Consider the following 27,009-nt stretch of genomic DNA (forward strand, 5'->3'; position numbering starts at 1 on the left):
ACCTAGGGAGAAACTCTGCAGTAGAGTGTCATGACAAACAAGAAATCAGAGAGTATCTTGGGATAGGTAGTGGATCTTACGCAAATTTGAGTGGCAGTACAATTTACTAAAGCTTGTGGATGACTATGTGTCATCATCCACTTCATCTTGAATGGTGTGTGCTTGTTTGGTCACAGGCTTCCAAGTCCACCAAGAAGATAATGTTCTAACAGTCTGAATGTCTAGCTTTTGTACTCCAAACACTGAAAAATACTTACAAAAAAAGCTCCGATTTCTCAAAAGAGTTTCTGAAGGCCTAACCTATTTCATTGCTAACATGAACAAGACATGTCAGTGAACAGAGCTAAGAAATAGTCCTGACAGAGCAGACCTTTCTGCTGTTCAGAGCATCATCTCTACCAAACACAGTAACAACATCCTTGAGCTTTGAACAACCTGCATAACTGTTTGAGAATGAAGCCCTGGCATGTCTTCTTGAGAATCTTAAGTACATGATAGAAAGAAAGACAGGTATATACACTATTCTAGACATAACAGAAAATGCGTTCAGTGCTCAATGTATTTCAGTTCTCATCACTGACATGTAACCAGAAGTTGTTACAAGAGATTAATGTTTTAGAAAGTTCATGAATTAAAGATTTCCTCCTTCTTGAAAATCAGAAAAGTATACATACTAAACTTGTGGCACCCCATTCTTTTTCATCTATGAAAGTCATGTAGGGATGGTCAATCTTTGATCTTTTTGAGTGCAGAACATTTGCAGTGGTATACATTTGAACCCAACACTTGGTCACCTCCAGTCTCTCCTGCTGTTATTTTCTTTGATTTTTTTAAATGTTATTTTGTGGCTGGAACCCTTGAATCCATACTTAATGCATAATAACATGAAGCTTCTGTCCTGTAACAGATTAACTGTCCTGAAACAGACTAATGGTGTAAAATTGTCAAAAAAATATGGTAAATTTATCAATTTGTTAAGGAAAAAAAAAAAAAGAGTGTTTGTATAAGTTTGTAGTTTTGCCAAAGATTTGACTTTTTACAGGGGAAGTTTGAGTTGTAATGAAGTTGAATACAGATGTTTGTTAACTTGCTGTTCAATACTAAATATTTTTTCTTTTAGGTATGCCTTTCATCTACATTTTCTTGCAATTTAAGTAAAAGATTTTTCAAAATTTTAATGGGTGACTTTAGCAGTAGCGATAGAAAATACGATACAACCATTTTTTGCTGTAGCTTTTAAAGTTTTCTTTTAAAAAAAGCATTTTTTTCTCTTGACATTGCAAACATCCATCCATTCAGAATCTGATTTCTTGCTGTCATCTTAACCAAATTTTGTAGTGAATTTGTCTGCAGAGATGCCTGAGCTTTATGAGAGCACAGAGAGGAAGTTGATGAAGGAAGCACTGTAACTAGATTCTGTAGAGCTGTAAGCAATAAGCATGCACAAGCAAGTGAGCCTTCTCAGAAATGGGATATCTGGCAAACACAGTGCTGAGAAACTGGTAATTTGTTTGGAGCTAGCTTAGGTCAGAAAGCTGCAGTGCTTTTCCGGACCTGGCCTTCAGAGCGCTGTCCAAGTGTCTTTGTACCTGTACTGTTTACTCAGACTAGATAATTGTAAATTATGCGGAGAACTGACTGTACAAAATAGTGTGATTCATTTCTATTTTTGCACAGCAGGAATTATTTTTGAAAATATGAGCTAGATTAAAAACAAGGTCTGTAATTATTCTGTATTGGCTTAGAAATCTGTATGAGTTCACATGACCTGACTTTAAATCCCGGATCAGTGGCAGACTTTTTTTCATAGATTGGTCTGATTTTCAGCATTTCTGCAGATCCCAGTTGACAGTTGTTTGTTCCAGGATCTTTGAAAATCAAACGATTAGCAACTTAGCATTGTTCGGAGAGTAATTAAATGACTGTTCTCTCACAGTAAACTAGATCAAGGGCTAAATGTTAAAAATAATTATGTCCAAAATGGCTTTTGTGTTTGTAGCTAAAAGAAATGTCCCTCGGGCTATGGCCTCACTCTTGTTTAAACAGAATAATATTGGGTGGTATTTTGAGATTAATAAGATGAACAGTTTTTCAGTAAGAATGTTGGGAAAAGTAATTTAGTAATAGAAATTTCATTAGGAAATTTGTTTATTTCCACTTTTACAATAATACCGTTTTTTGTAAGGAGTAATAGGAGAATATTCTTTCACTTTTGTTTAATGCCACACCCGCCCCAACCCCACGACATCCTTGGAAGAAAATGGCCAGTGACAAGTGCTGGCTCTAGGTAGGCAACATCTTTACAAAAAAGCATTTCTTAATCTATTCTTCATTTGTACTTTGGCAGTGATCTTGAGATGTCACGGGCTAATCAGTGCATGTATGGTCATAACCTGAATGAGATAAATCTGAGAAACCCCAAGATCCTTCAGAAAATTATGTGACTATCAGCATCACCTCTTCTTTAAATTTTATTAAATAAATGCTCCGAAGTGTGATGCTGGAGTGCCATTTTGGAAGACATAAAACTGAAGTATTGTCTAACTGTGCATTAATGCCTGATCCTTTTGTTCTGAGCAAATTCTTATTCTGGTAAGTGTGTTTCCTCTTTCAGCCCCCCTCTCCTCTACCCAAGTTCACTTTACATATTCCTTTCTTTCTGCCCAAAGTGCTTTTTTCATAGTAGGCTGCTGTCATATTCCATGGTATAGATGCTTGAGTTACACTATTGTGGAATAAATACATGTAAAAGCAATTGGAACGGTCCTTGGTCATCACTTCCAAGAGATCGCTGTTAGCTTCGCTTGGTCCATATTAATGAGGGTTTTCTTCGGAAAAACCTGCAGTGCCAAAATGAAAAATCACCATCAGAATTTACTCATTTTAATGAAATTTTTCTGGGAACAGAACAAATTTGGAAAGAGCAGCATTTCCTGTGATGTTATTAATTGCTTTTAGGCTTGTATGTTCTGTAAAACCTTTGTGTTTTCAAAGGAGATATTTAAGTGATCTTCAAGACATACTGTCCTGAGAGTTATTACTTGTTAATATACCATTCTGGTTTACAGACATTTAAAATTGCTTTAAAAACGTGCAACTAATGAAGGCTTTGTGTCACAGGGCATGGGCTGTCGGCAGCCCTGTATAATAGAAAAATGCTCTGTAGGTAAACAGCCAGGAAATCAGAGTGGAATGCGTAGTAGCAACCGAGCATATGTGTATATATGTATACATACCTCCTACATTTCAGTGTTTCATTTTGATCATTCAGGATATATCAATGGAGGTTTTTCGAGTTTGGACAGGTGCTGGTCAGAAGCAATGCAGTGAATTATTAAAGCTCCATTAGGGCCTGTTTTCTGTTATTTTTATAGTGTAGTAGCAATAAGCATAATTTTTCATGGCTGTTCTTTACAATGAACTTTTGGGGTACACATATTCTTTATTATTATAATAAACTTAGAGAAATTAAGCCTGCTTCCTAGTAACAGGAATCTGTAGTCTGTTCTTAATTCCAATTTCTGGGTTTCATACGCGCCAAGCAGCTGCTAGATGTTTGGCAAAATGATAACATGCACCCAGGTTCTAAGCTAAATACCTGAGGCAGAAAAAATATGAAAAGAGAAACAAATGAAAGATTACAGTAAAAAGGAAGAGATACATATAAGTTTACATAAGAAATCAGAACAATTATTTTTGTGAACTGCTATATCCAGTATTTCCAGTACAGCAGCACCCATGAACTCCAGCTTCATTTTGGGGGAATATCTGTCATAAATTGTAGGGCTAAGAACGGCTATGGTGTTTAGGTTTCTGCCGCTTTTATGTAGTAAACCTACAGTAGTGTGCGTGAAGAAAAAGACATAATGCACTTTGCAATTGTAGTGATGATTAAACAGAAGAAAATATTATAAGATAAAAATACGGAATAGTTTCAAGGCCAGCATGACTTACTTGTTCTTATAGTTATTTTTAAAGAATATCTTAAGAAAATACGTCTGTTGTCACTGTAAGAAAGTTTTATTGCCTGAAGGTTATCAACAAGTTAACTTGCAGATACCATTTTAAGTTACTAGAAGCAAAACTGAGGGTTTTTTAAAGTAAAGTTTTGATGATTTATTGCATATGTTATTAAGAGCTGAAAAATCTATTTGCTTCCATTTATTTTCCAAATATGGACTTGGCTGTAAAACTACAAGGATGGAATTCTGCCTGAATTTAATATTTATTTTAATGCTAATTTTCATTTTTGAGTTGGAGGGCATGTTTTTCTTCTGTAGTATTCTGGAAAATTTTATGTTGCAAGTAATTTTTATTTTCATTTTACTTACTATTAAAATCTCTTTAAAAAATAGAAGAAAGTAAAAATCTATCAAAGCCATAGTATACTTTCATTGGACTACCGGTGTATTAGTATATGGAGTTACCTGTTTCAGCTCATTTCTTATTTTAAAAGTATTGTGGGGAAAAAAAAAAAAAGATAAAAAATATTAGAATTTGTGCTTTTATTGTCTAAAGTAAATCTTGAGGTACTATAACTGCATATAAATTTTACCATTTACATGTGTGCTCGTTACAGCTGTATAGGTAAGAAAGTTCACCCTAAACTCCTTGTAAGTGTCAGTACTTTGCACTACTTAAAAAGAAATTTGAAGTACGTTTAACATTGCAATGCTTTTAGATCCAGATACTGTCCTCAGTTTCTTGTGAATTACTGCTCAATCTGTAGTATGTGAGATACTGCAGCATCAGACTGCAGATGGCTGAAATCTTTGATCTGATATGGAAGGCAAAAGTGAATCAGGAGCGATAGGCCCTTGTGAATCATTGTTTTTTGACAGGTAGCTGTCAGTTTAGTGCTGCATTTTACTCTTTTTGGTTCACATTCATTGTTAATTACAGTAATCATTCTTTGGTAGTGATATAGGTCAATATAACTACATCTGCCAGGATGAACTGTAAGCCCTGGCTTGGAATCAACTTTTTTGTCTCCCAGGCAAGATTAAGTTTCCCCAATTGTCTGGTGCAATCTCACTGAAAGGTGTTTTTCCCTATCAGTTACCTGAGGGATATGTTCCTATTCTGATTGTTTCAGTTCTTTTCAGTGGCTGGTAAATATACACATTGTAAGTCTGTATTTTTTCGTAAATGCATCTGTGTGCAGCAGAAGTAACACGTTCAGAGCTTTAACACATCAAAACAAACAGTATTTGAAAATGTTACGTGAAGCGCAGAGTCTTTGGAGACAGCTAGTGCCCTGAAGTCTACTTTATACAAAAGAGATTAACACAATTATTCTATGTATAATCTCTCCAGCAAAACACTGTCGCCTGTTTCTGTCAACAAATGGTTTCTTTGCTTTGGCAGCTGAAAGAAATTTTAGTTGTGTAGGCTTTTGTATGTTGCAGAACACAATTTAAAAAATATTTTGGAAGGTAACTGCAGTTTTGGGAAGTTTAAATTATTTTCATTAACTAAATATTTTTTTAAACAAGGTAAAAAGACTAATTATGTCTGCTACGTGTGACACACTCATAATCCATGCATAAGGCAGCTTCACTATTTTACAGTACCCCTTTTGGAAGGGTGTGTCATAAGCACATCCCCACTGTTCCTTGCAGACACTTACCTGATTAAAAGGTATGCATATATCCTATTCAGATAACGTACAGTTGAAGAGTGCATTTTCTTTCTGAATAAAGGTGGAGATGAGCAGTGTTCTTACTGAGAGTCTGAGAGTCCATAAAACTGTTGTATACCAAAGAAAAGAAGATAGAGAGGCTTAAGTAAAGGCTTAATATTTCTAGAAGCCTGAGACCAAATAAATTTTGGAAAATTTGCAGGGAGAGGAAAAAAAAGATACCGCAGCATTTCACTGTGTAATGAATCACAGAAGCCATATTTCTAATGGAATTGAGTTATAAAAGTCCTTGTCAACATGTGAAAGACTTTTTTTTTTATATATTAATAAATGTCAGTGCTCTTTTTCAAATCATTGAATTACATTACTAGTTAATAAATTGTTATATTTTGAGTAAAATTTTACTGTTTTCCCCAAGAAATTGTTAATACAAAAACTAAAGCTAAGAGAAGAAATATGTACTTTAATAAATATTGCATTGTATTTGATTTTCTGGTTTACGGCAAAAAATAAATAAGAAGTAGAAATTTGCAAAATTTTGACTTTAGTAGCTGAATCAAAGCTTCTGCTATTCTCAGTTTCTTTACCTGGCTGAAAGAATTACATCATTGTTCACAACTTCTGTTTGTAGAGAGTCAGATACCTCGTGGGAGCAAGGCATTTGAACCCTCCTCACTTACATGGCAGGGTAAATGCAGGTCTTGGGGCAGAAGTGGATGTGTGTGCAGATCCCCGTGCCGGGAGCCACTTCCCTCCTTGGTTACATGGCAGGCACGTATGTGTCCTGTGGTGAGGGTGCCGGTGCCTCTGACATGCGGCACGCACAGACTGTGCAAACAGTTTCTTATCATTTGACTGAGCACATGTGTGCTTGCATCATAGGACTGGATGCGGTCTCTGCCATGTTGATGGATAGCTGCATTTTGTTTATATGTGGGGAAGGATGGCAACAAGAAACAAGCCATTAATCACAAAACCAGTCATTAAGACATCGGCTTATTTCTTGTGCACATCTAAGGACTGGTGGGGAACAACCCCATGAAAATTGTCTCAGCACCTGTTCTGGTAACAGTTATAATGACCTTTCCCTCTGTTAACTTTTAGTTTGGTAGTTTATACTTTGTAATTACAAAGCACAGATCATTGAGACGAATTATTAATGTTAATCGGTAAGTCAGCATACAAGAATGCAAAGAATCAAGTCTCTCCTTGTATACTAAATGAAAAGATTTCTTCCAGATTCTTGCTTTGATAATTAGACTCTTTTACATAAGCAAACATTACCTAGTTGCTACGCTGCAGACTGAAGTTCATTAGTGTGTTAGCACAAATATTGGAAAAAGAGTACTAAACCAATATTAGATAGAAGACCTGTGTGTAGGCTGGAAGTAATGCAGTGAATGTGACAGCAGAACATTTTGAAAGATTGCTCACAGTGATTAAAACCATTTCTGTTTGCAAAAACCCGCCCCGCTCAGCAAGAAAAAGTGCAAACCCTGAGTAGACCTGTTTTTCTGCTACTGATATCTGTAAGATTTTACTGAAAGTACGGTACATTCAATAGTCTTATAAATAGTTTTGTATATATTCTTTATTTTAAATGTTGACCAGATGTATTGATGTGGCATTTTTTTGTCTAATGGTGATCCTTAACACTGGTTTTCATTAGAATGTTTTTAACCATAGGTTGAAAGCCAGAATACCATCTTATTTAAATAGCCTGTTTGGAAACCCAACTCAAAATCTTCACAAATCAGTTTTGGATTCATAGATATTTCAGGTTTAATGCATAAATGCAGTATTTTAATTTAGTGCCTTTTTGCAGAGGCTGTTGAACTTTACAAGAAGTCATGCTAGTTTGGAATTTTTTTGATGTTCAGTTTATTATCTTAAGCAAAGAAACTAACAGTTCATGCTTTTGCATTCTCCACAGATCTTCAATACAGTGAGAGAAGAAGCAGCAGCAGAAGATATTTTTGAATATTTTCCTCACCTTCTGAGAAAGCTCCCAACGTTTGATACAGACTATATATGCAAAGGTGATGGTTTTTGTGTAAAACCATGTGTAACAGGTGCTTACTGTCAATATCGTGCCACTTTACAAAGGACTGCACTCTCTAACTATATAACTGGTGCTTTACTAGAAGCAACTACATCATTAGGAGCAAGAAGTGGTCTTTTAAATATCTTTGGAGGCTCAACTGGAAGAACAATGCTTAAAGGTAATGAAGATTTAATTTTTTAAACCCTGTCCACTTCAAGTATAGGGTATATTGCAGAATATAGGGTGTATTGCAAAATATATAATACCAGATAATATTTTGTAGTTTATATACTCATATATGAAGTTAACAGATAAAAAAGATTTTCATGTTTTCAAAGATTTTCCTTTGCAATCATTATGTGTCACAATGATTAACTATGTTAGTTTATTAAAGTAAAAATGCATGCAGAACTGAGAAGATTCTTATTACGAAACAGAAAGCTTTTCAGATTTTTTTTTTGTTTGTTTGTTTTTTTCTTTTTAGAAATATTCTTGTCTGCATCCAAATTAATGCCTAAGCCACTGTTGTTAGGGTGTTCCTTTGTGTAGTATTTCTCATTTACCAAGTGTTCCTGCTCATAGGCTGACTTGGTTCAGGACTTGAGAAAGGAGTATATACTCTACTTGGTTATTATTGTTGTCATTATACAACTAGCTGTCAGCATAGCACTGTGTGGTAAGTACGTTCAGTTTGTTACTGATTTATTGTTGGTCTTCTCCCGGATCTGTCATCTTTCTCATATTGGATCATTTCAAATAACGTGGGTATTGCCTTTGTGGAAAATGCCTGTTGGAGAATGGATGTTACATACTAACTTTCCATGCTGATCGTCTTCCTCTGCAATAAGAATACCATTATGTGATTTAGTTTGGTCAGTTTTGGAAGTTAAACAGGACAAAGACATTCTTGGTACAAATTCATTGCATTAAAACAGGGTTTTGTACAGAATAGTAACTGCATTTTAAATTCATTTTTAATTAATGCCTAGAATATTTCCTAAGGTACTCAAGCATTTGGGGATTTATCATCATCTGATATACTGTAACAAAAGGATGTAGTATTTCAGTTGTACAATTGTGGAATTGAAGCATGTGGATAGTACAGCTTGCCCAGGAATATGACAAAATCCGTACAGAATTCTCAGTGCAGTTCCTTAACTAGTACAGATACTGACCTCAGTTTTACAGGTAAATAGTTATATAGTTTGTGCTCAGATCAGGTTGTCTTATTTTTGTCCCAAAGTGGTCCTTTCTAGTTTTAATTAGTCTCTCTTTAGGTGACTAAAATGGCAGAGAGAGGCACTAAAATGGCATGAGAACAACAGGTACAGATGGCCACTGCAGCATCTGAGTGAATTTCAGTAGTACACTGAGCAACATTACTAAGCTTCACATACTCTTATCATCTGTAAGAGACAGAGATATGTACAGTACAGTGTCCTATTTTGGTAGGGTTTTTCCTTTCTATTTTGTTTAGATTTTATTTGTTCTGGGGAGATGAGTGCTTTAGAAAGATAAACACGTACATTCCTGCGACAGGTCTGGAAAGCAAGGTTAAAAGAACTGAGTCATGTACTTGGTGGTGCGGTGTGGTGGACCCTCCTCCTACAGAGTGGGAGAAGAGAGCACAGGGTTTTGATGCCCCAGACCTGATTGAGACTCTAAGGATGCTCTGTCCCCTGAGTACAAATGTCAGCCTCCCATGGGGCATGTTGCTGCAGTGCCCGAAAAGCCCAGCTGGCAACTGTCATCGTAGAGCTGCAGGCTTTGACTGAGTTCTGAACCTGGAAGCAGCAGCAGTAATTAGCTCAGGCTCACTGACATGCTAATATGGCTGTATCTTTTTATAGAGCCTGAGCTAGTGACTGAACATGTATGCTCTGTGTACCACCACACTTTGCACTAGTTTGGGGATCTCTGTGGTGCCTGTATTACGTGGTGTATGCTTCTGTTGTTGTATTCTGAGCCCAAGGATGTGCGACCTTAAAGAAAAGGCCAAGATCTTGAACTTGATTTGCAATTCCACAGACAACCTGTGTAGATAGTAGAGATTTGATTTACTGTAGTGGCCTAGGTATGATTTACTGTAGTGGTCTCTGTTGAGGAAGAGATGTGCTGCAGCTTTAGGATACTGTAGTTTTCTGAATGTGGAAGGTTCATGTTCAGGTATATCACGGTGATTTAATATATCTGAGAAATGAGAAAGGTATCAGTAACAGAGTCCTCTCTAAAAACATTTACAGAGTATTATTTGGTGATGTTATTAACTGAGACATTAGCATTAGCAAGGAAGCCAGCAGTATTTTAAATTCAGAGCTGCAGTTATCATTAATGGGTGTGTACCTTTTAAGAAGGAAAGTTGTCCTGTCCCTGCAGATTGATAAAAAGGTTATTTGGATCTGTCTAACATCCTCCCTTACCACTGGATTTAACTTCAACCGTAAGCTAAACTCTTCTAAACCTGAGAACTTTTAATTGACACTGGTAACAACTCTGTTGTAAAACACAACGGAGTATTTATCACAGGATGCAGCATGTCATCGGAACGCTTCACTTAGTAGTTGTTTGGAGATGTTGAAAAGGGAATATATTGATCCTGGTGTGGTTTAATAGTTGTTGTGGTTTAACCCTGGTAGGCAGCTAAGCACCACGCTGCTGCTCACTTACTCGCCCCCAGTGGGATGGGGGAGAGAATCAGAAGGGTAAAACTGAGAAAATTCATGGGTTGAGATGAAGACAGTTTAATAAGTAAAGCAAAAGCCGTGCACAACCAAAGCAAAATAAGTAATTCATTCACTACTTCCCATAGGCAGGCAGATGCTTAGCCCTTTCCAGGAAAGCAGGGCTTCATCACGCATAACGGTTGCTTGGGAAGACAAACACCATCACTCCGAATGTACACCCTTCCTCCGCTTTATCCCAGCTTTTATTGCTGAGCATGATGTGATATGGTCTGGGATATCCCTCTGGTCAGTTGGGGTCAGCTGTCCCAGCTGTGTCCCCTCCCAACTCCTTGTGCCCCCCCCAGCCTCCTCACTGGTGGCATGGGGTGAGAAGCAGAAAAGGCCTTGGTTCTGTGTAAGTACTGCTCAGCAGTAACTAAATTATCCCTGTGTTACCAACACTGTTTTCAGCACAAATCCAAAACATAGCCCCATACTAGCTACTATGAAGCAAATTAACTCTGACTCAGCCCAAACTGTTACAATAGTGAAGGTGATATTTCCATCAGCACTTGTGGTTTGTAGCCCTCCAGAAACAGTTCAAACTGTTGTGCATTTCATCAGGGCCCTACCAACCTTTCACAGACAAGATAGCAGTATATCTAAGTTACGAGTGTCATGTGTTGCAGAGAGACCAGGGAGATGAAAATAAGTATTTGCTTTGACAGTCAGAGGTTTTGAGTGCCCATGTAGTAATTTCAGTGCTGTGCACTGCGCTGAATTAGATCAGCAGCAGGAAATTAGCATTATGTCTTTTTAGGTTGGGTTTCTTCATGTTGCTCAGCCTGCTGAAGAATGGAGGGAAGACCCCTTCTCTGATTTTGTTTTTACTTTTTTTGATCAAGAATAGCAAATGTTTCTTGTTACTGTGTTTCACAAGCTGTGATTTTCAAGTGTTGGCTTGCTTCCATAAAATCTTCAAGTATAGGTTCTTAGGTCTTTGTATTTAATTTATTTATTTTTTAACTTTTGTATTAGAACATGTCTAACAGTTCTTCCTTTAAAATTGTACTTGAAAAAGGATTTGCAGCATAGGAAGATGTCACAGTACAATCGAAGGTCCAAGCATAAAGGTCCCGATGGAAGTGCAGGAGAGCACTGATGAGATGTTTGTTTCTTTCAGATAGAAAGAAATTACAGATGTCTGGTTTATGCGGGATAGTGCAGTGTAGAGACACTCAACCTGTTGCTGACTCATTCAGACCCGAACTGGAGTATTTTCATGATGCAGCGAAATCTCCTATAGTAGTTGGTTTGAAAACAATATAGGCAGTCCCAGTTAATAATCCTTCAAAATATGACCCTTTCTGGTGATGGCACTAGCTGAGATGGTGGTAGTTTGAGTATCACTGCACCATACTTCACTATACAGAAGTAGGCATGCCCAAAGGCAGCAATTATATTGATTACTTGAAATAAGTAAAAGGAATCACTAGCAAATGAAAATGTGAACACCAATAGCACTGGCATAGCTGGAACTAGAATGCATGATGAAAACAAAAGGTTATATAAATTTATTTTAAAATGTCTTCAAAAGTAATTTGCAATGTTATATAAGCATAAATAAAAGAATTGTTGAACTATCTACTGTTCTGCCACTCAGAAATTTGAACTCAAACTTCCTTTGCGTCCTATAAATGTTGTAATACCTAAAAACATTGTAAATAAAAACTGAAAGAAGTGGTGAATAATTATGAAGTAATTATAGTAAAACATTTTTGCGGTGGATCCAGTTCAATAGATCTTTACCTTGTAAAGATGCGCTACATAAAGGTGCTATTAAAGACTTTTGCTGTATTGCATGTTACTGCTTACAGTGTTAGACAATGACAAATACTCTTGCGTATTAGAGTAAAAGTTTACACATCTGAGGCTCTGAACTGATGGTAAGTGGCAATGCCAGCATCAGCTTTAATCACCTCTCTCACCTTTCTGGGTTCTTGTTCCTAGAAACTGATTTCACTTCAGAAAATCCTGTAAAAGAGGGGAACAGTAAGGGGCAAAGTCACCTTGGCCTAATATTGCCACCGAGTGCTTCATTTTGTCAAATCACATCCTGAGTTAGAGATCTCTAAATTGCCTTAGATATTTGTATATGTATTATACATTTCAGTTCAATGAGTTAATAGGCCTTCATCAAAATGTTTACCTGTAATATAGGCAAAATACAATTGTGTTTAAAACATGCTGTGATTAATACTTCAGTTTTTAATGCCTGTGTACATTGTCATGTATTTTATGTAAACATATAATTACCTTTGTGCAGGCATTATGCAAATATATTCTTGAGTGTAAGAGGATTCTATTTTTATTTGATTGATTGAAAAATATGGATTATGTGGGTAATTCTAGTTTTAATTTGCAAAACATTTGGGAGTCCTACTCCTAACCTTGGGTTGTATACGCATCTTACTCTAAAATCCCCAGTGACAAATGATTTCAAGAAAAAGGTCTTTATTAATGTATATGAAACAAGATTTAGTTTAAATGAGTTATCTTGAAAGTAAACATAAAATTGTAGGCTTCAGTTTACTGGCTTTTAAAACTTTTTTTTTTTTTTTTTTTTAAAGTATAGTTCTTTTAGTTCCAAATTAGGAAACAGCTTGGTCAAACCTTTTTTTCAGATTTGGGGAATATTTCTACTGACCATGTTCTTTTGGAAGTTCTTTTCTTGTGCTGTCACAGAAACATGACATGGTGGAGGACGTAGAAACTAACAAATGCGTGACTGTACTGAAAGGAAAAGTCGAGTAATCCACCTATGCAGTTTTTTCAGTGAGGGTGATAGCTCTCTTGAGAAAAAGTTTCCAGCTGAACCTGAAAGGTAGGGAGTTTGTTCTACTTGTAAAAATAATTATCATAAACAAGTGAGTTAATCTTTAGTGTTTTTTATGGAGTTCATTTATAGGCTCAATATAGCCATGTCATTAAACGTATGACTGTAAACTGTAGAATATCACTTAATGGGCATGTGGCTGGGCAGCAGGTATACAGCCTGGTTGCTTCTCCTCATGCCTTTCGGCTTTGTGGGAACTGCATTTTTAGTGGCTTTTTTTTTTTTTTTAACTCAATGGTACTTAGAATTGCACCAAAGTGCTTCACTCACACAAGCTTTTTACTTATTTTTTTCTGAAATTGCGAAAATACACAGAAGTGTCTCTATTTTTTGTCTAGAGCATAATGACTTACTGTCATATCTTATCCAAAACAGTTGAAACAGCCAGCACAGCACAAAGCTCTTCTCCTGCCCTCTCATCTAGTCACTGAAGCCCTCACAGTAGCACATAGAACAGTGTATATGGACCTTTACTATTCAGACTGGCAATGGAAGCCAGTGCTGAGAGCTTCTCAGGGAAAGTGCTCGAAATGCTTCCTTTTCTTTTACCAATAAAAAAAAAAAATCTAGTTTGTGCACCTGTGTTGATCACTAGTACACCAGTATGAGGGAGAATGAAGTTTTTCTGGTAAGACAGTCACAAGCCATTTAGAAAGTTACAGCTCAGACCAATAACTTCAGTTCAGTCTGAAAGCAGTAGAAAGCTGATGCACGGGGGACATTGAGTGGACTACTGAATTCCACACTTCATGATTTCTGAATTGCTCTGAGGGGCAGCCCACATACAGATTGTGTTGCAGTATATCCAGTCTTTTGCCAACGACATGTGACATGATAGCAAGGTCCATGTCAAGTAGATGTGTATCTTCCACCAAGTAAAACCATTCCTCAGCTATGCTACAAGTTAAGCTTCAGTACAGACGTGAACCTGTGGACACAATTTAGACAGTTGTCAACTCTAGAGTGATTATTACTGCACTTGGAATGATTTTCAAGACAATTCTTAAAAAGCTTCAAAAGTGGAAGTGAATTTGTTTATTAAAACCAGTCTGTATCAGCCAGTCTTGAAAAGATCTCAAGGGCTGTCAGATTTGTGTTTGGAGGACCTCTTCTGGACCAGACAACATTCCACCACTTTTCTTTCAAAATGTTTGTAATTTGTGGAGATAAAGTTCAGCACACTCTTGCACAGTCTGTTGAAAGAGGAGCCCATTACTTTAATGGGGAGTGTCCTTCATGATTTAGAAGGAAGACTTCTCAAAACCTTTATATGCTCTGTAGTTAGGGATTTTATGTAATATCTGCCCCGGAAATAGGGATCCTGCAAACAGAGAGTCCCTAATGCTGGGATAGCCTCCTGGTTTTATGTCCCCCTATCACTAAGCACATTCCAAGTTCTTTGTGTTCAGTCCTTCGGGAGTTATTTAGTGACCTGAGCAATGAACCTTACAGTCACAAGTAGTCCAACTCCAGGAAATACTGCTCTAAGGTTTTGTTTGCTAGCTAAGGACCCGAAATGGTCCGAGTCCCCAAGGCTAGGATGGTCTTGCAGGCAGATCAGCTGCCAGTGTTGTTAGTTCCAGAGAAGGCTTTCAAACATACCAGACCTCCAAAGCCAGAATTCCCGGTCACGTGGATCTGGGACTGAGAGTCTTTGAAAACTCATGTAGGGCCTGCTCTGTAGGAGACTTGTCTCTTGGGTCTGGAGCAGGGAGCCTGCAAGCCCTGCTCTCATGGCTCACAGAGCTGTCAGGCTCCCGACGGAGGAGCTGCGACTCTGGTCCCAGTAGCACAGGGACAGTCTAAGAGTAGACTCCCGGGAACCACAGATGCCTGGAGTTCCCACAGCTGGTCAGTGACAGTCACATCTTTGTTACTACAGAGAACATAATTTTCATGTATGAACACTGAAGACATTTCAGCTGTGCTGTTTTAGCACCTCTGTACGTACCTCAGAATTTCTGGTTAGTAAGAAGTTTTGAGAATGTCTTTCAATGGGATTTGGATTGAAACCAGATTTCTTCCCATAGAAGGGAAATCCTGCTTCTCAGCCTGTTCTGTTTCTTAGAAACTGATTGTTACAGAAGTTTGTTCATAGTTGTGAACGGGCCAGGACTTTCACTGGAATCATATTTGAAGACTCAGTCATTGTCACAGTTCATGTGGTGTTGACATTTTTATGCAGAAAGTGAAAAAAAGTTCTGGGTCTTTTTTCAGTCTTAAAGAAGGAATGTGAAAGAGTATATGAAAATGTTTGTGCTTTGTATTTGATACCTGTATCCAGAATCATTGTTGGAAAAAAAACTTGCACCCTTCCTTCCCTGTCCCCCCTGCCCGCCCCTTACAAGGATAATTTCTGTAGTTTTGTAATCTAAGAAAAACAAAAGGGAAGTAAAAAGAGGTGTCTGAGAATGGAGCAGACTGTAAACATTTTATATCAGGATTCTTTTAACTTCTTTAGCATCTTCCAAAGCTGTTCAAGTCTGATGCCACTTTCTTTAGTGATATAAATCAGACTGCAGCCTTGATCACTGTTATTCGTCTTCCGGAGAAAGCTCGCTCAGAACTTGTTGAATAGACAACAGCAATTTTTGATGAAGAACAGAAGGAGACTGCTTTGTCGTGAACGTAGAGGCAGACTCTATTGATCTTAAGAAAACCTACTTCATTCATCCCTCAGTATTCAGAGATTACCCTTTTTCTGTAATCAGACTTCGCCATCAGCAAAGATTGGGCAGCCAACAGGACCCAAGTCTCTGTGGCTTTTCCCACTGCTGTTTCTTGTACCCTTCACACAAGGCTTATTGTTACAATATTGGGGAAATTCCAGGATCCCTGGGCTGGGGCAGTTGTCTGACAGCTCTGTGTCAGAGTCATGGCTGATAACAAGCTTTATGCGCACAGATTTAGGAAGGCCAGCGTGATTTAGCTGGTCTGTGTGTGTTTGGGCCCAAAGGTTAAGACCATCTAGAGTGAGGGATAAAGCCAAATGAGCTGAGATTAAGACCCGAAAAGACGAAACATATCTCAGGCTTAGAATCTGAGGTAAGAAGACGGGTGAAGCAACGCACTGTAGGAGAGGAAATGAAATCCAGGAGATACGACAGACAGTAAGTAGATAATGTGGCCTGAGGCAAGGGTGTGAGTCAGGAAACGAAGGATTTCATGCTGCTCTGTTGGCTCCAGGACGCAGGTCAGGAAGACCAGGAACAAGTGCAGGTCACCTGGTTAGGGGCAGAATTAAGAGTGACATGGCAGGAAGCGCTGTTCAAGGCTGAGATGGCAGAAAGGAGGAGAAGGATTTGGGAGGACAGCCGTAGCCAAGGGACAGCTGGGACTGTCAGGAGCTGGCTACAATGATTGTCCCTGTAAACTGGCAGACGGGAAAGATCACTGCAGTCTCCCAGACCTGCCACCGTCTGGTCAGGCCTGGTTGCAGGCAGGTTGGTCACAGCAAGGGAAGTAGGAGAAGGACTGAAGGAGGATCCCTGCCAACATTAATTTAACAAAAACTTCCTTTAATCCAACATGTTTAATACATTGTAGGCACAAAGAATTAAGCTCTGCCAGCATAGCTTGTCTCGTCCTTATAGTGCTCTTTCTGGGTTCAGTAAGGTATATTACTGCAAGATGAAAAGATACATGATTGATCCAGGCAGTAGATTGAAGTTAACTAGTGTAAGACATCCAAGTAAAAAAAAAAAAAAAAATTTCATCTGTAAAATTGCTCCTTTGGACAGAACAGGTATCATACTCATGGTACAGGAAGGTACATGTTTGTATGGATCTGGATATCCTAACCAGTGTATAGAGCTAAGCAGTTAAGAAACAGAACTGAGTTTCAGATGGGTTTATATAGATTTTAGTTCCAATAATACTATGTGACCTTTAGGTATACTGATGATCCTTTAACTTGTATAGCTGAGTCTCTGCGTACAGCAGTATTTTTGTTGGTAGTCTGTAGCTGTTGTTTCCACCAGCAGAAAAAAGAGTTTAAATTCGTAGAATGAGTCTGACTGTGCTCTTAGGGCTTTGTTGTGAGGGAAGGAATGAAGAATATACTAATGTCTGTGGATGAAGGCTGAGAGAGCAGAAGTTCGTGCAAAGTGATGTTAGTTTTAAAATCAAACTACTTATTTTTTTATAAAGAGTAATTAGTCTTCAGAAAAAATGAGATGGGATTCTAAGTGCAGATAGTTAATCCCTGAACTGCTTATTATTGTTTATTATTTTAAAGGTCTGAACATTTGTTTGAATGGGCCTTGTAAAAGTAGTGTCCATGGGAACTCTTAGTGTAGAATGGAACTTTTTTGGTATGTTTATGTTAGCATGTCAATCATAAGCAAAAAACCCCAAGGACCTCAAGCCCCAAGATGACTTCAAGAGTCATCTCTAAAGATTCCCTTGAAGTTTTGTTTCTAGGAAACAAATTAGAAGAAAAATCAACTTTTGTAGGATAACGCTGTTTTATTTATATCCAGACACAATTTTTTTTTTTTTTGGTTAAATTCTAAGATATACTATACAGTTTCCTTTGTAGAATCAAGAACATTCTGATTTTTTCCCTTAGGTTTTCAGAGATGTGCTTTTATAACTAGTGGAAAATTCTTTAGTATTGACCCTATAATGATGAGAAATATTTAATCTGATGGTTTATTTTGGGTTTTGTAGGCAGATAGCATTAATAAAATTGATATTTATAAATCAAATTAATTTAAAAATTCTATACTGTATCCCCATGGGGGTCCTTATATTATCATATTTAACACGAATTCTTCAGAAATCTAAGTGTACTGGTTTTCAGCTGGAAGTTGGACGCAACAATAAATTGTCATTCTTCCAGTTAAGAAAGAATATGCTCGTATTGTCAATGAAAAATCATGGTGCGTTGGCCGAGTTCCACAGTTGTTCCTCCAGTAGAGGTTTTTCAGACAAGACGTATATTCACCTTATAAACAAAGTGACTCTGAGTGTATTGCTCGCATTCCAGTTCTGCATGGATCGCGCTCTCAGACTTCCGGGGGAAATGGAGAAAGGTTTCTTGTGGCAGTGTATTGTTTTTCAGTCTTGCGTACTCTAGCAAATTTCATAACCAACTGTTCACTGATGTAGTCCTGCTGCTTGTAAAAGTGATGTAAACTGTGTGTAGGCAAGGCTAAGGTTAGAATGAAGAAAAGAAGTGATTAAAATGCCAGAGACTGATATTAATGGCTGGTGGGATCAAGGCAGAGTTTTCGTGTCTGCTCAGTTTATGAACATAGATGCAGTCTGAAAGGCTATGCTGTCTTTTTAGGTCCCTCTATTTGTAATTTCTTTACGGTTAATCACACTTCTGGGAGCCTCATGGAGGTTTTCTTCTTTGCCTCTCAAGGAAACTTTTTTGGATTGTTGCCTAAGTCATAGCCCTTTGTCCCGTTAAAGCTAATGCTACTGCCTTTTATTAGAGACTCCATTGCAGAGTGCATAATAGCTGTAAAGGTAGGGCATTTGCTAATAAAGAAACCCATGTCGCGGGTTTTGTAATGCTTCAGCTGAAGTTTCCTAAAACAAAACTAACTCCGTTTATTATTTTTGGCCTGTTTAAACAACACTGATATAAATATAACTTGTACGAAAGCTTGGGTGTAGGCTAACTTATTTCTTAATATATTTAAAGACAAAAATCCAGCAGAATTTAAATCGCTCTTGTTTATAACTCTGCTGTCAAAATCAAATGCTTTTAGTCTTAGCAGGATGTATGCTCGTCCTTAATTTCTAAACTTCCTTCCATTCGAATCCCAGTGTTTCAACTTTTATCTGGGGAGGTAGGTAACCTGACCTTTCAGTGAGCCAGCCAAATGCATGTCTTCTTCATGGCTTACACAAGGCATGTCAGTTATGCATTTTGCCACAGTTTGTAGCTTTAAACTGAGCAGCTGTTGCCTGACTGTTAGTTTGGACAAGTGCAGCGTGCAGACTTTTTGTGGTATTGGAAGTACCTGCTCTTCTGGCATTTTAGGAGGAATCTAAGATTCAATGGAAGACACGTTTGCTGGTAAGATTTGTATTTCTATGGCCCCTAGTACACGATTCTGGTTATATGGAGGTAGTGAAAACAAAGCGATAGTTTTAATTCCAGAGTTAGAAGTAGATTGGGTGAGGGGTTTCTAATCTAATGTTGGATCTATAATGTCTGCATTTAATAACAGTGCTTTAAGGACACAAAACTGTTGCTAGGTGGAAAATGAAGTAAAGATTTAATATAAACAATATGAAATATAAAGTCGTCTCTCAGTCTTAAGTGCGTATTTTGTATTTCAACTTGTTTGAAATGGAATGTAATGTAAATATAAGTAATTTAGGTATACTTTGCATCAGTTGACATTGCAACTATTTTGATATCAAATTATGTTGTGGTACATTCCTTTGTTTCTTATTCTACAAAAATAAGTGACTGTTACAAAAAATGCTAGACAAAATATGAATGTCAGATATAATAAAAGTTTTTGAAAGTAATAGAACCCGGTAATTATTTTTTTCTGTAAAGTTTATAAATTACTTAAATGTTACAAGTTAGTAACATATTTTTGCGTGTAAATCCACTGCTACTTTTTTCTTTAGCAAGCTTTTGTTCTTGGATCTTCACTATACAAGTTCATAACTTGTAACCAATTTGTGTTTTGTGGATGCTGAAGGCAGTTGATTTTTTTCACTTTCTGAATGACGTGAGTGCATAGCAAGATGTAAAAGCAATGTTTCGCTACTAATTCGTCATAAAGAAACACCTATACTTACATTTTTTTTTTAAACTGGCATATGTAACTTAAATGAATGTTCATAATATTTTACTCCGTGAAAGGAATGTCTTTTATGTGCTAACCCTCCCATTTCCCTAATCTGGCTGTTAGCTAAAGGCTATGACAAACATTCACCATTCAAAGAGATAGTATCCCATTGCAATAGAAATTTTTATTGGTTGTCAACACCTTTATTTTCACCTCAGTGATTGAGACAGCACAGAAAAAAAAAGCCCTGATATCAAGTGTATCTGTATTAATTGCAAAATAATAGTGGTTTTGATCCCTTTATTCAGTGAGTGATAACTAATCTGAGATACCTAGTAGGATTACAAGAAATGGAGGGAAAATTATTTTAGTTAATTTCAGAAATGTTAAAATTATAAACTCAGACCCTGCCTTTGACAGGCTGATTTGTGGTGGTTTTAGCTTTGATTTGAGGTAGAACAATGCAAGCATTTTCTAGAAAATAAGCAGATACGAGAATCTTTGTTAGTGCATAATTTGTTTAGTTTTTATTTAAGGGGCTTCATATTGACATAGTTTTCTAATGTTTAAGTATTCGCTTTGGAAATAGTTGTTATAGCACAAATTGAAAATATTTTGCCTACAAAATACCAAAACAACAATACAAGAACTAGAAATACTATTTCATGCTAAAAGGACCTTTAATTGCTTCTTGTGATTAAAATTAAGGGCCTTGCACAATTGTACAGCAATTAAATATTTTTATCCTTCAATTCCCATGGACTTGGTACAATAGATTTCATGCACATTTTCAGCTTCCTTTATAAAGTGTTCAGATCTTCTAGAAATGGGATAGATCTGAGGCTGTTGCTTTAGGTCTCCCCCCCTGCCCCCAATCACCTTTTCAATTTCTCTTTCCTCTGATATTTTGGAGTAAAGCACAGATACATACCTTTTGACTTTAACCATATTGCCACAGGCAGAAGTAGTGTCTTCTGAGAGCATTTTTCTTTGGGAGGAAAAAAGAAATCTTAATCTGGAAAAACTATAGTTTTGAATGCCTTTTTATATGTTACGGTTAGATTTGCAGATGATTTGATCTGAAGTTGTTCGCCTGTATTTGCTTGTTCAGAATTAAATTGCTAAGCTCTGCAGAGAAATGGAACAAAGATTTCTTTAACATGGATATTTCCATATAAAAGTGCAGTAGTTACTGAAATATCATAAATATGTATGACCTTTTCTAAAAATTCTTATAAGATTTTTTTCCAAATAAATTGCTCTTCTGAGTTTCTAGAAGTTTCAGACAGGAAATCAGAAAAATTAAAATTGGAAACATTGTTAGTCTTTGGGACCTCATCCTGAAAATAGCTATACCTAAAGCCATTAAACTACATGGGTTTTTTTTCTACACACTTTGTTATGTAGAATATTTCTAGGTAATACTACCATTTCTTACTACCTCCAGCTATAGAACTGCAGCCACTGGCACCGTATTGAGACTTCTGCAAATCTCAGAAGGGCATAATGTGCCAAACGTCCAAGTTTATTTTCATGTACCCAACCATCCTGAGCTGCACAAGGTCATGATAGAATTTAAGGTTAAAGACTTGATAGATCTTTTTAGAGATCTTTAAAACGTCATTTTTATCGGTGAATAAATTAAGCAAAAATAGTGTTAACAAAAACCACAATAAACCATTATCACATTAATAATTCAAGCTAAGAAACCAGTACAGTAACTAACTTGAACTTTAAAAGATTAAAAAATGGTTAGTGTGGTCAGAAAAGAATGCTTTTGCCATATTTGCTGAGAAGAGTTACATCATAGTAATTAGTTCTGGTTTTGTGTCAGTGTAGGCATTTTCTTGACTGAGAAAATGTAATTAATATTTTATGAACTTACTTGTGGTGTCATACATTAAAGCACCATGAAATAGTTTTGCTATTATTTGTTTAATAGTGTCTTCAATTTAAGTGAGAAAATGAACCTTAAAAGTAGAATTTTCTTCTAGGTTTCAGATCTTCATAATACGCTGTTCTGTAACAGCCATGAAGTAGAAGGGATCAATTTAAATCGCATAGTTCTTGTCTACCTTATAGGTAAAGGATTTGTGAATGTAAAACCTCCTGAAAGCTGTCAACACACCATTCAAGCATGTGTTTGGAACAAAAAAGAGAAAGAGGTGCTAGCTTCAGGTACTGATTGTCTTGAAGATGGTGGTAGGACTTTGCATACAAGCTTAGTGTTTGGGAGGAAAAAGCTTCAGGAATTTTCTATAACCATATATAGAGCGGATTGTTTTAAAAAAGACAACAGGGAAAAACTAAAATACATTTAAAATTCCTACATGCAGAGATACAGCTAGAACTGTGTCTGTAACTAGAATTTCTATTTGCTACCAAAACCAAAAAATACTGGATTTTTTTTTGTGGAAAAGAAACAGCCGACCTCCCCCCCCGCCCCAACCTTCTTTTGAACATCAAGAGGAGAAAATAGTCTTGTTTTTTCTATGTGGAATTATATGATTTAAAAAGAACAAAGATAGATCTGCTTCAGAATGGAAGTTGATACTTTTTATTTTGAGAGTATAATTTTTGCAAAACCTATCAAATGATTAGCCAAAACATTTGGATAAAATCAATATAAATTCATAAACATTTTAGTCACACAAATATGAAATAATTTTATCCAGAGTTTTGTGCAGAGATTTCGTGTTTAACATGCTCACTTTTGCAAAAATATGTTCTTTTAAAAAAAACTTTTTATGTATAAAATGTTGCGTCTTTTAAAAAACATAATTGCTTTCTTCACGTTTTCCATAAGCCATGTAAAAAGCATTAATATGGTAGTTTTACATTTACATTTTATTTGACTTACAGCAAATTCTTGTGGACTATGTTCCTGCATATTTGATCTCTTTCTCATATGATTGAAAGTTAAAGAACTGCAAGCAGGTTGGGTGTCAGAAACAAAACAAAACCCCAATATTTGCATAGTTTGGAAATGCACTACATTTTTTAAAAAGGGAAACAAAATTGCATTTGTTCCATTACTTTTGGCCACCACAATGAATGGAAGTTACAGCTGCTTGTTTGATGGTAGAATAAGGTTGGTAGTGTAATATTTTATTTCTTAGTAATAGCTACAATAACAAAATTGATGGCGTCGTGAAAGTAACAGTTTTCTGGTTCTACTGGGCAGAAAATTATATCACTTTTTATGTCAGCGTGGGAGGACTGGTGAGAAACAGCCTGCAAAAAAGCACTTGTTGGTTACAGTGCATCACAAGCTGTCTGTTGGTTAAGTATGCCATGTTGTGCTAATATGTTTGCTGTTTTATTGGGAGGCAAGAATAAATAAGTCGTATGTAAAAGCTGTGCAGTAGCGCTCTCAGTCTCATCATTGCTGACTGTCCAGCTTTGAGCACTTTCTATAGAGTAAAGTTCAGGAGGTACGTGATAACTCTCAGATAGATAATAATTACTGTAAGGAGGAAGTAAGCAGTTGTCCTTTATGTCTTCTGGGAGTGGGACAAAAACTGGATCTGAACAGCAAACACCTCACCATAGGTATTTTTATAGGAGGGGGATTTGACAGAGGAGGGATCCAGTCAAATTGAAGGACTTCTTTTAAATGTCACTTGAAGAAAAGGGACACAGGTGGTATTGGCTGGCATAACCAGCAGGACAAAAGCAGCAAAGGTGGTGAGGAAAGATGCATGTGACTGAATACAGAGGGACTAATTTCAGAAAGTTGTTACAGGAAAGGGAAAGCTTGAGAGGCAGAAAAAAAAGTTCAGTGATTGCATGGATGATGGTACATCAAATTTTAAGACAGGAGGGCTATAAGAGCACATTGTTTGGGAAAGTAAGAGCTCATAGAATTGCAAACCCTAATGTCAATGGAGACCACTAGCTATAGTCTGACATCCTTTTAAGATGTCATTTACTTAAACCCAGTTGTCTCTGTTTTAAGCTCAGTAGATGAAAGGCAGCAGTGCTAATGTACAGCCCTCAGAGGATGCCTTAGAACTATCATCCCTGTGCACAGCTTTTTCCAGTGGTCAGTGACACTCACAGTCAAAGGGGGGGTGACTTATTTCTAGTTTGAGTTTGTCTGTCATCAAGGACCAACTGCTTGTTCTTGTTACGCCTTTTTTCTGCTGGATTAAAGTCTTTAAAAACTGACGTATTTCCGCTGTTGGAGTTGCTTATGTATCTACTTCAGTCAAGTCATGTCTCAATTCTCACTTTATTGAACTGAAGTTACACATTTCTGATCTAAATCTCTTCCTCCAGGTCTCAATATTCAAGCCTGGAATAATTTTATAGCACTCTTCTGCACACTCTGTAGTTTGTCTATGTCTTTAAAAACATTGCGTTATTGGTGTCATCAGTGATTTATGCAGGACGACCTGGTTTTGCCACCTCTCCCTCTTAAAAACTCATAGAAAACATTTGCGTTTAGTGTCCCTTCTCATTTTTTCAGAGCCGTTGCCTTTAGGAAAGCAAAACTCCATTCCATATACAGGATCTGCATTTCTTGTGTCTAGAATACTAACTATTTCCAGTAGATATAAAGTGTGTACACTAACGTGACTACTTTTTGCTTCACTATTAAAGTGATACTTAATGGTTTGTAAGGTAAAATGCTAAACTGCCATCTAACAATCCTGGAATCATTTGGGTTAGAAGGGACTGTGCCGGTCATTTAGTCCAACTCTGCTCAAAGCAAGGCTGATGTATTTTATTTTCCTAGTTGTTTTGTTTTCTTACTATGTGAACAATATTGTTGACAAAGTTGGCCCTAATTCCATTTTAAACCTTAACCACAGTACAGGTAGCAGTGGCACCACAAGGAAGGGAAAGAAAGAGAACTGTGAATTTTTGCTATGTACTGTCAGAGAAAGAATTAATTGCATTTGAAGTCTTCAGATTAAGGGAGATATCTTAAAATCTGAGGATCTCAGAAGGTACTAATTTTGAGTTTGGTTTTGGATAGCAAAATCATTAATTTTGAAAGTTTTCATGTTAGAAAAGGATTGCAAACACCTTTTCTAGTACAATCTGCTAAAGCTAGTGACAAAGACACAATTCATTAAAAAGTCTTGTGACTGTTTAGAAGAGCTTTTATGTAGTGAGTGTATTAATCCTTTCATTTTTACAAGATAACTAGTTACTAGTGTAATACATATAGCTGTACTCTGTTTGCTTGAACACAATCTTGTATAACCATATCTTTGTTAATTTAGCTTATACTAATTCCCAAATCACATGAAGTAAACAAAAACAATTACAGAAAATAATTGATTATAGCAGGATTTAGTCTAGCAGAACTATAGCAGTTCACTAGTGAGGCCGTAAAAAAGCTTGCACGGATAAATAAGTATTTAAAGCATTTATATTTGAGGTAAGAAGTAGTAAGTGATAGTGAAGCAAGTTATAGATGTTGAAATCTCTATTATGAAGTTAGGGTTGATTTAATAGTTTCTGTAGTCTATTGTTTTACTTCTTTCGGCTTCCAGGGAGGTGCCTGCCCTGTTCTCCGCAGTCTGGTGTATTCCACTAACCCCTCTATGTCTTAAGCTCCTGAGTCATTGAATCGATTTCAGTTCTAAGGCTAAATCACACAGGCTCCTCCACTCTGTAATTTAAATACATCTGAAGGAAAGAAACAAAATCTTTTCAGCTTTGACTTCTCAGCAGTTCTTGTTATTGCGTGGAGTGCTTTTCATTAAGCTACGCAGTATTTTTGCTGTCTCAGGACTATAGATTCTTTCTTGGACTTCACAGTCTTATTAAGCATACCAGCATTTCCACTGGGATAGACGCATGCTTTAGAACAGCTTTTGAGGGCATCAGTGAATTTCAGCAGGCAACTTACTAGTTTATTTGTTTTGTGTCTGTTAGCCTGGTTAAATCATTACTATTGGAACAAATTGAACTGAGAGAGCTAGTAGAAACAGAATGGAAATTTCGTAAGCCAAATAGACTATTAAGAAGTGGTTAAAAAAAATGACAATGTGTCTAACTGCTAGATCATATTAAGAAACTGTTATCAATATTATTTAAACAAATGAAGAAATAACAAATTGAGAGATTAAGACATTTGCTGTAGTTTGTCAGGAAATCTGTCATGTTCTTTAAGACCAGGCCCATGCCATTTACTGTAAGACTCTACTGTTCAACAAGTAATTCAGTTTGAAATATGTTTTTGCTGATTCTCCTAGCAAATTTGCAGATCAATTTTTACCTACTGATGTATAGCTCTAGAAATAATTTAACCAAAGAAATTAAATTTACTGGATCTGAATGTTAAGTAATCAAAGAAGCAGTATCCGAAAGAGTTAGTTGGTCGTTCATTTTCTGCTCTCCATTATTAGTGCTTTATATAAGTGAATGCATGTACTTAAGTTCATTTGGAGCAGCTGAGAAACGCATATTTTGTTGCTATAATCTACATGAATTTGAGGATTTCCTTAAATGGAAATTTTATAAATTCATATACAGTCATATGTTAATTCTGTCAATAAGTTCTTTGCTTTCTGGTTCATTTTTAAAAGTTCTAGTTTGTTCATACAGCTGTGTTTTTCGCTTAGTGAGGTTTACCTTTTTGTACAGGAGTAGCAAAAGATTGAAGAATTTCTAATAAGCTTAATTTTAGGTTACACCACCCTATTTCACGGAGGTTAAAAGATGCTCTAGCATTTGCTGACTTATATATACAGGTGAATTTTCCTTTTGAGTGTAGTAATTTCATATGTGAATTTATGAAGATTGACCTGCACATGAACAGTGCATGTTTGCTGACTTTTTTTCTGAGAATATAGCAGAGAAAGCTGTTTTACTAGCTCATCAAGAAAGATGTATGGAAGGATTTAAAGAGTGAAAGACATTGCATTATATATGACATGTGGATGTTCAAACCTAATGGCGTTATGAAGTAAAATACTAGAATTTTATAGAAACTAATTTTTTACTAGGCAAAACATTTCTTTTTTTTAGGTAGTTGTTTGGAA

At 36.6% G+C, this 27,009-nt stretch overlaps 1 protein-coding gene across 9 annotated transcripts in view; it reads left to right on the top strand.

Moving 5' to 3' along the window:
- Nucleotides 1-27,009, top strand: part of PLCE1 (phospholipase C epsilon 1) — a 167,225-nt gene that overhangs the window by 63,383 nt on the left and 76,833 nt on the right. For 8 of the 9 annotated variants that reach the window (XM_030029872.1, XM_030029880.1, XM_030029871.1 and 5 more), the window contains exon 3: nt 7,575-7,863. In XM_030029872.1, coding sequence (XP_029885732.1) covers nt 7,575-7,863 — 289 coding nt within the window. Of the gene's footprint in view, nt 1-7,574; nt 7,864-19,196; nt 19,279-27,009 lie in introns of those variants that run through there. The other variant, XM_030029881.1, reaches the window with a different exon arrangement.

The sequence above is a fragment of the Aquila chrysaetos genome, chromosome 11, assembly GCF_900496995.4.
Source record: "Aquila chrysaetos chrysaetos chromosome 11, bAquChr1.4, whole genome shotgun sequence".
Taxonomy (NCBI): domain Eukaryota; kingdom Metazoa; phylum Chordata; class Aves; order Accipitriformes; family Accipitridae; genus Aquila; species Aquila chrysaetos.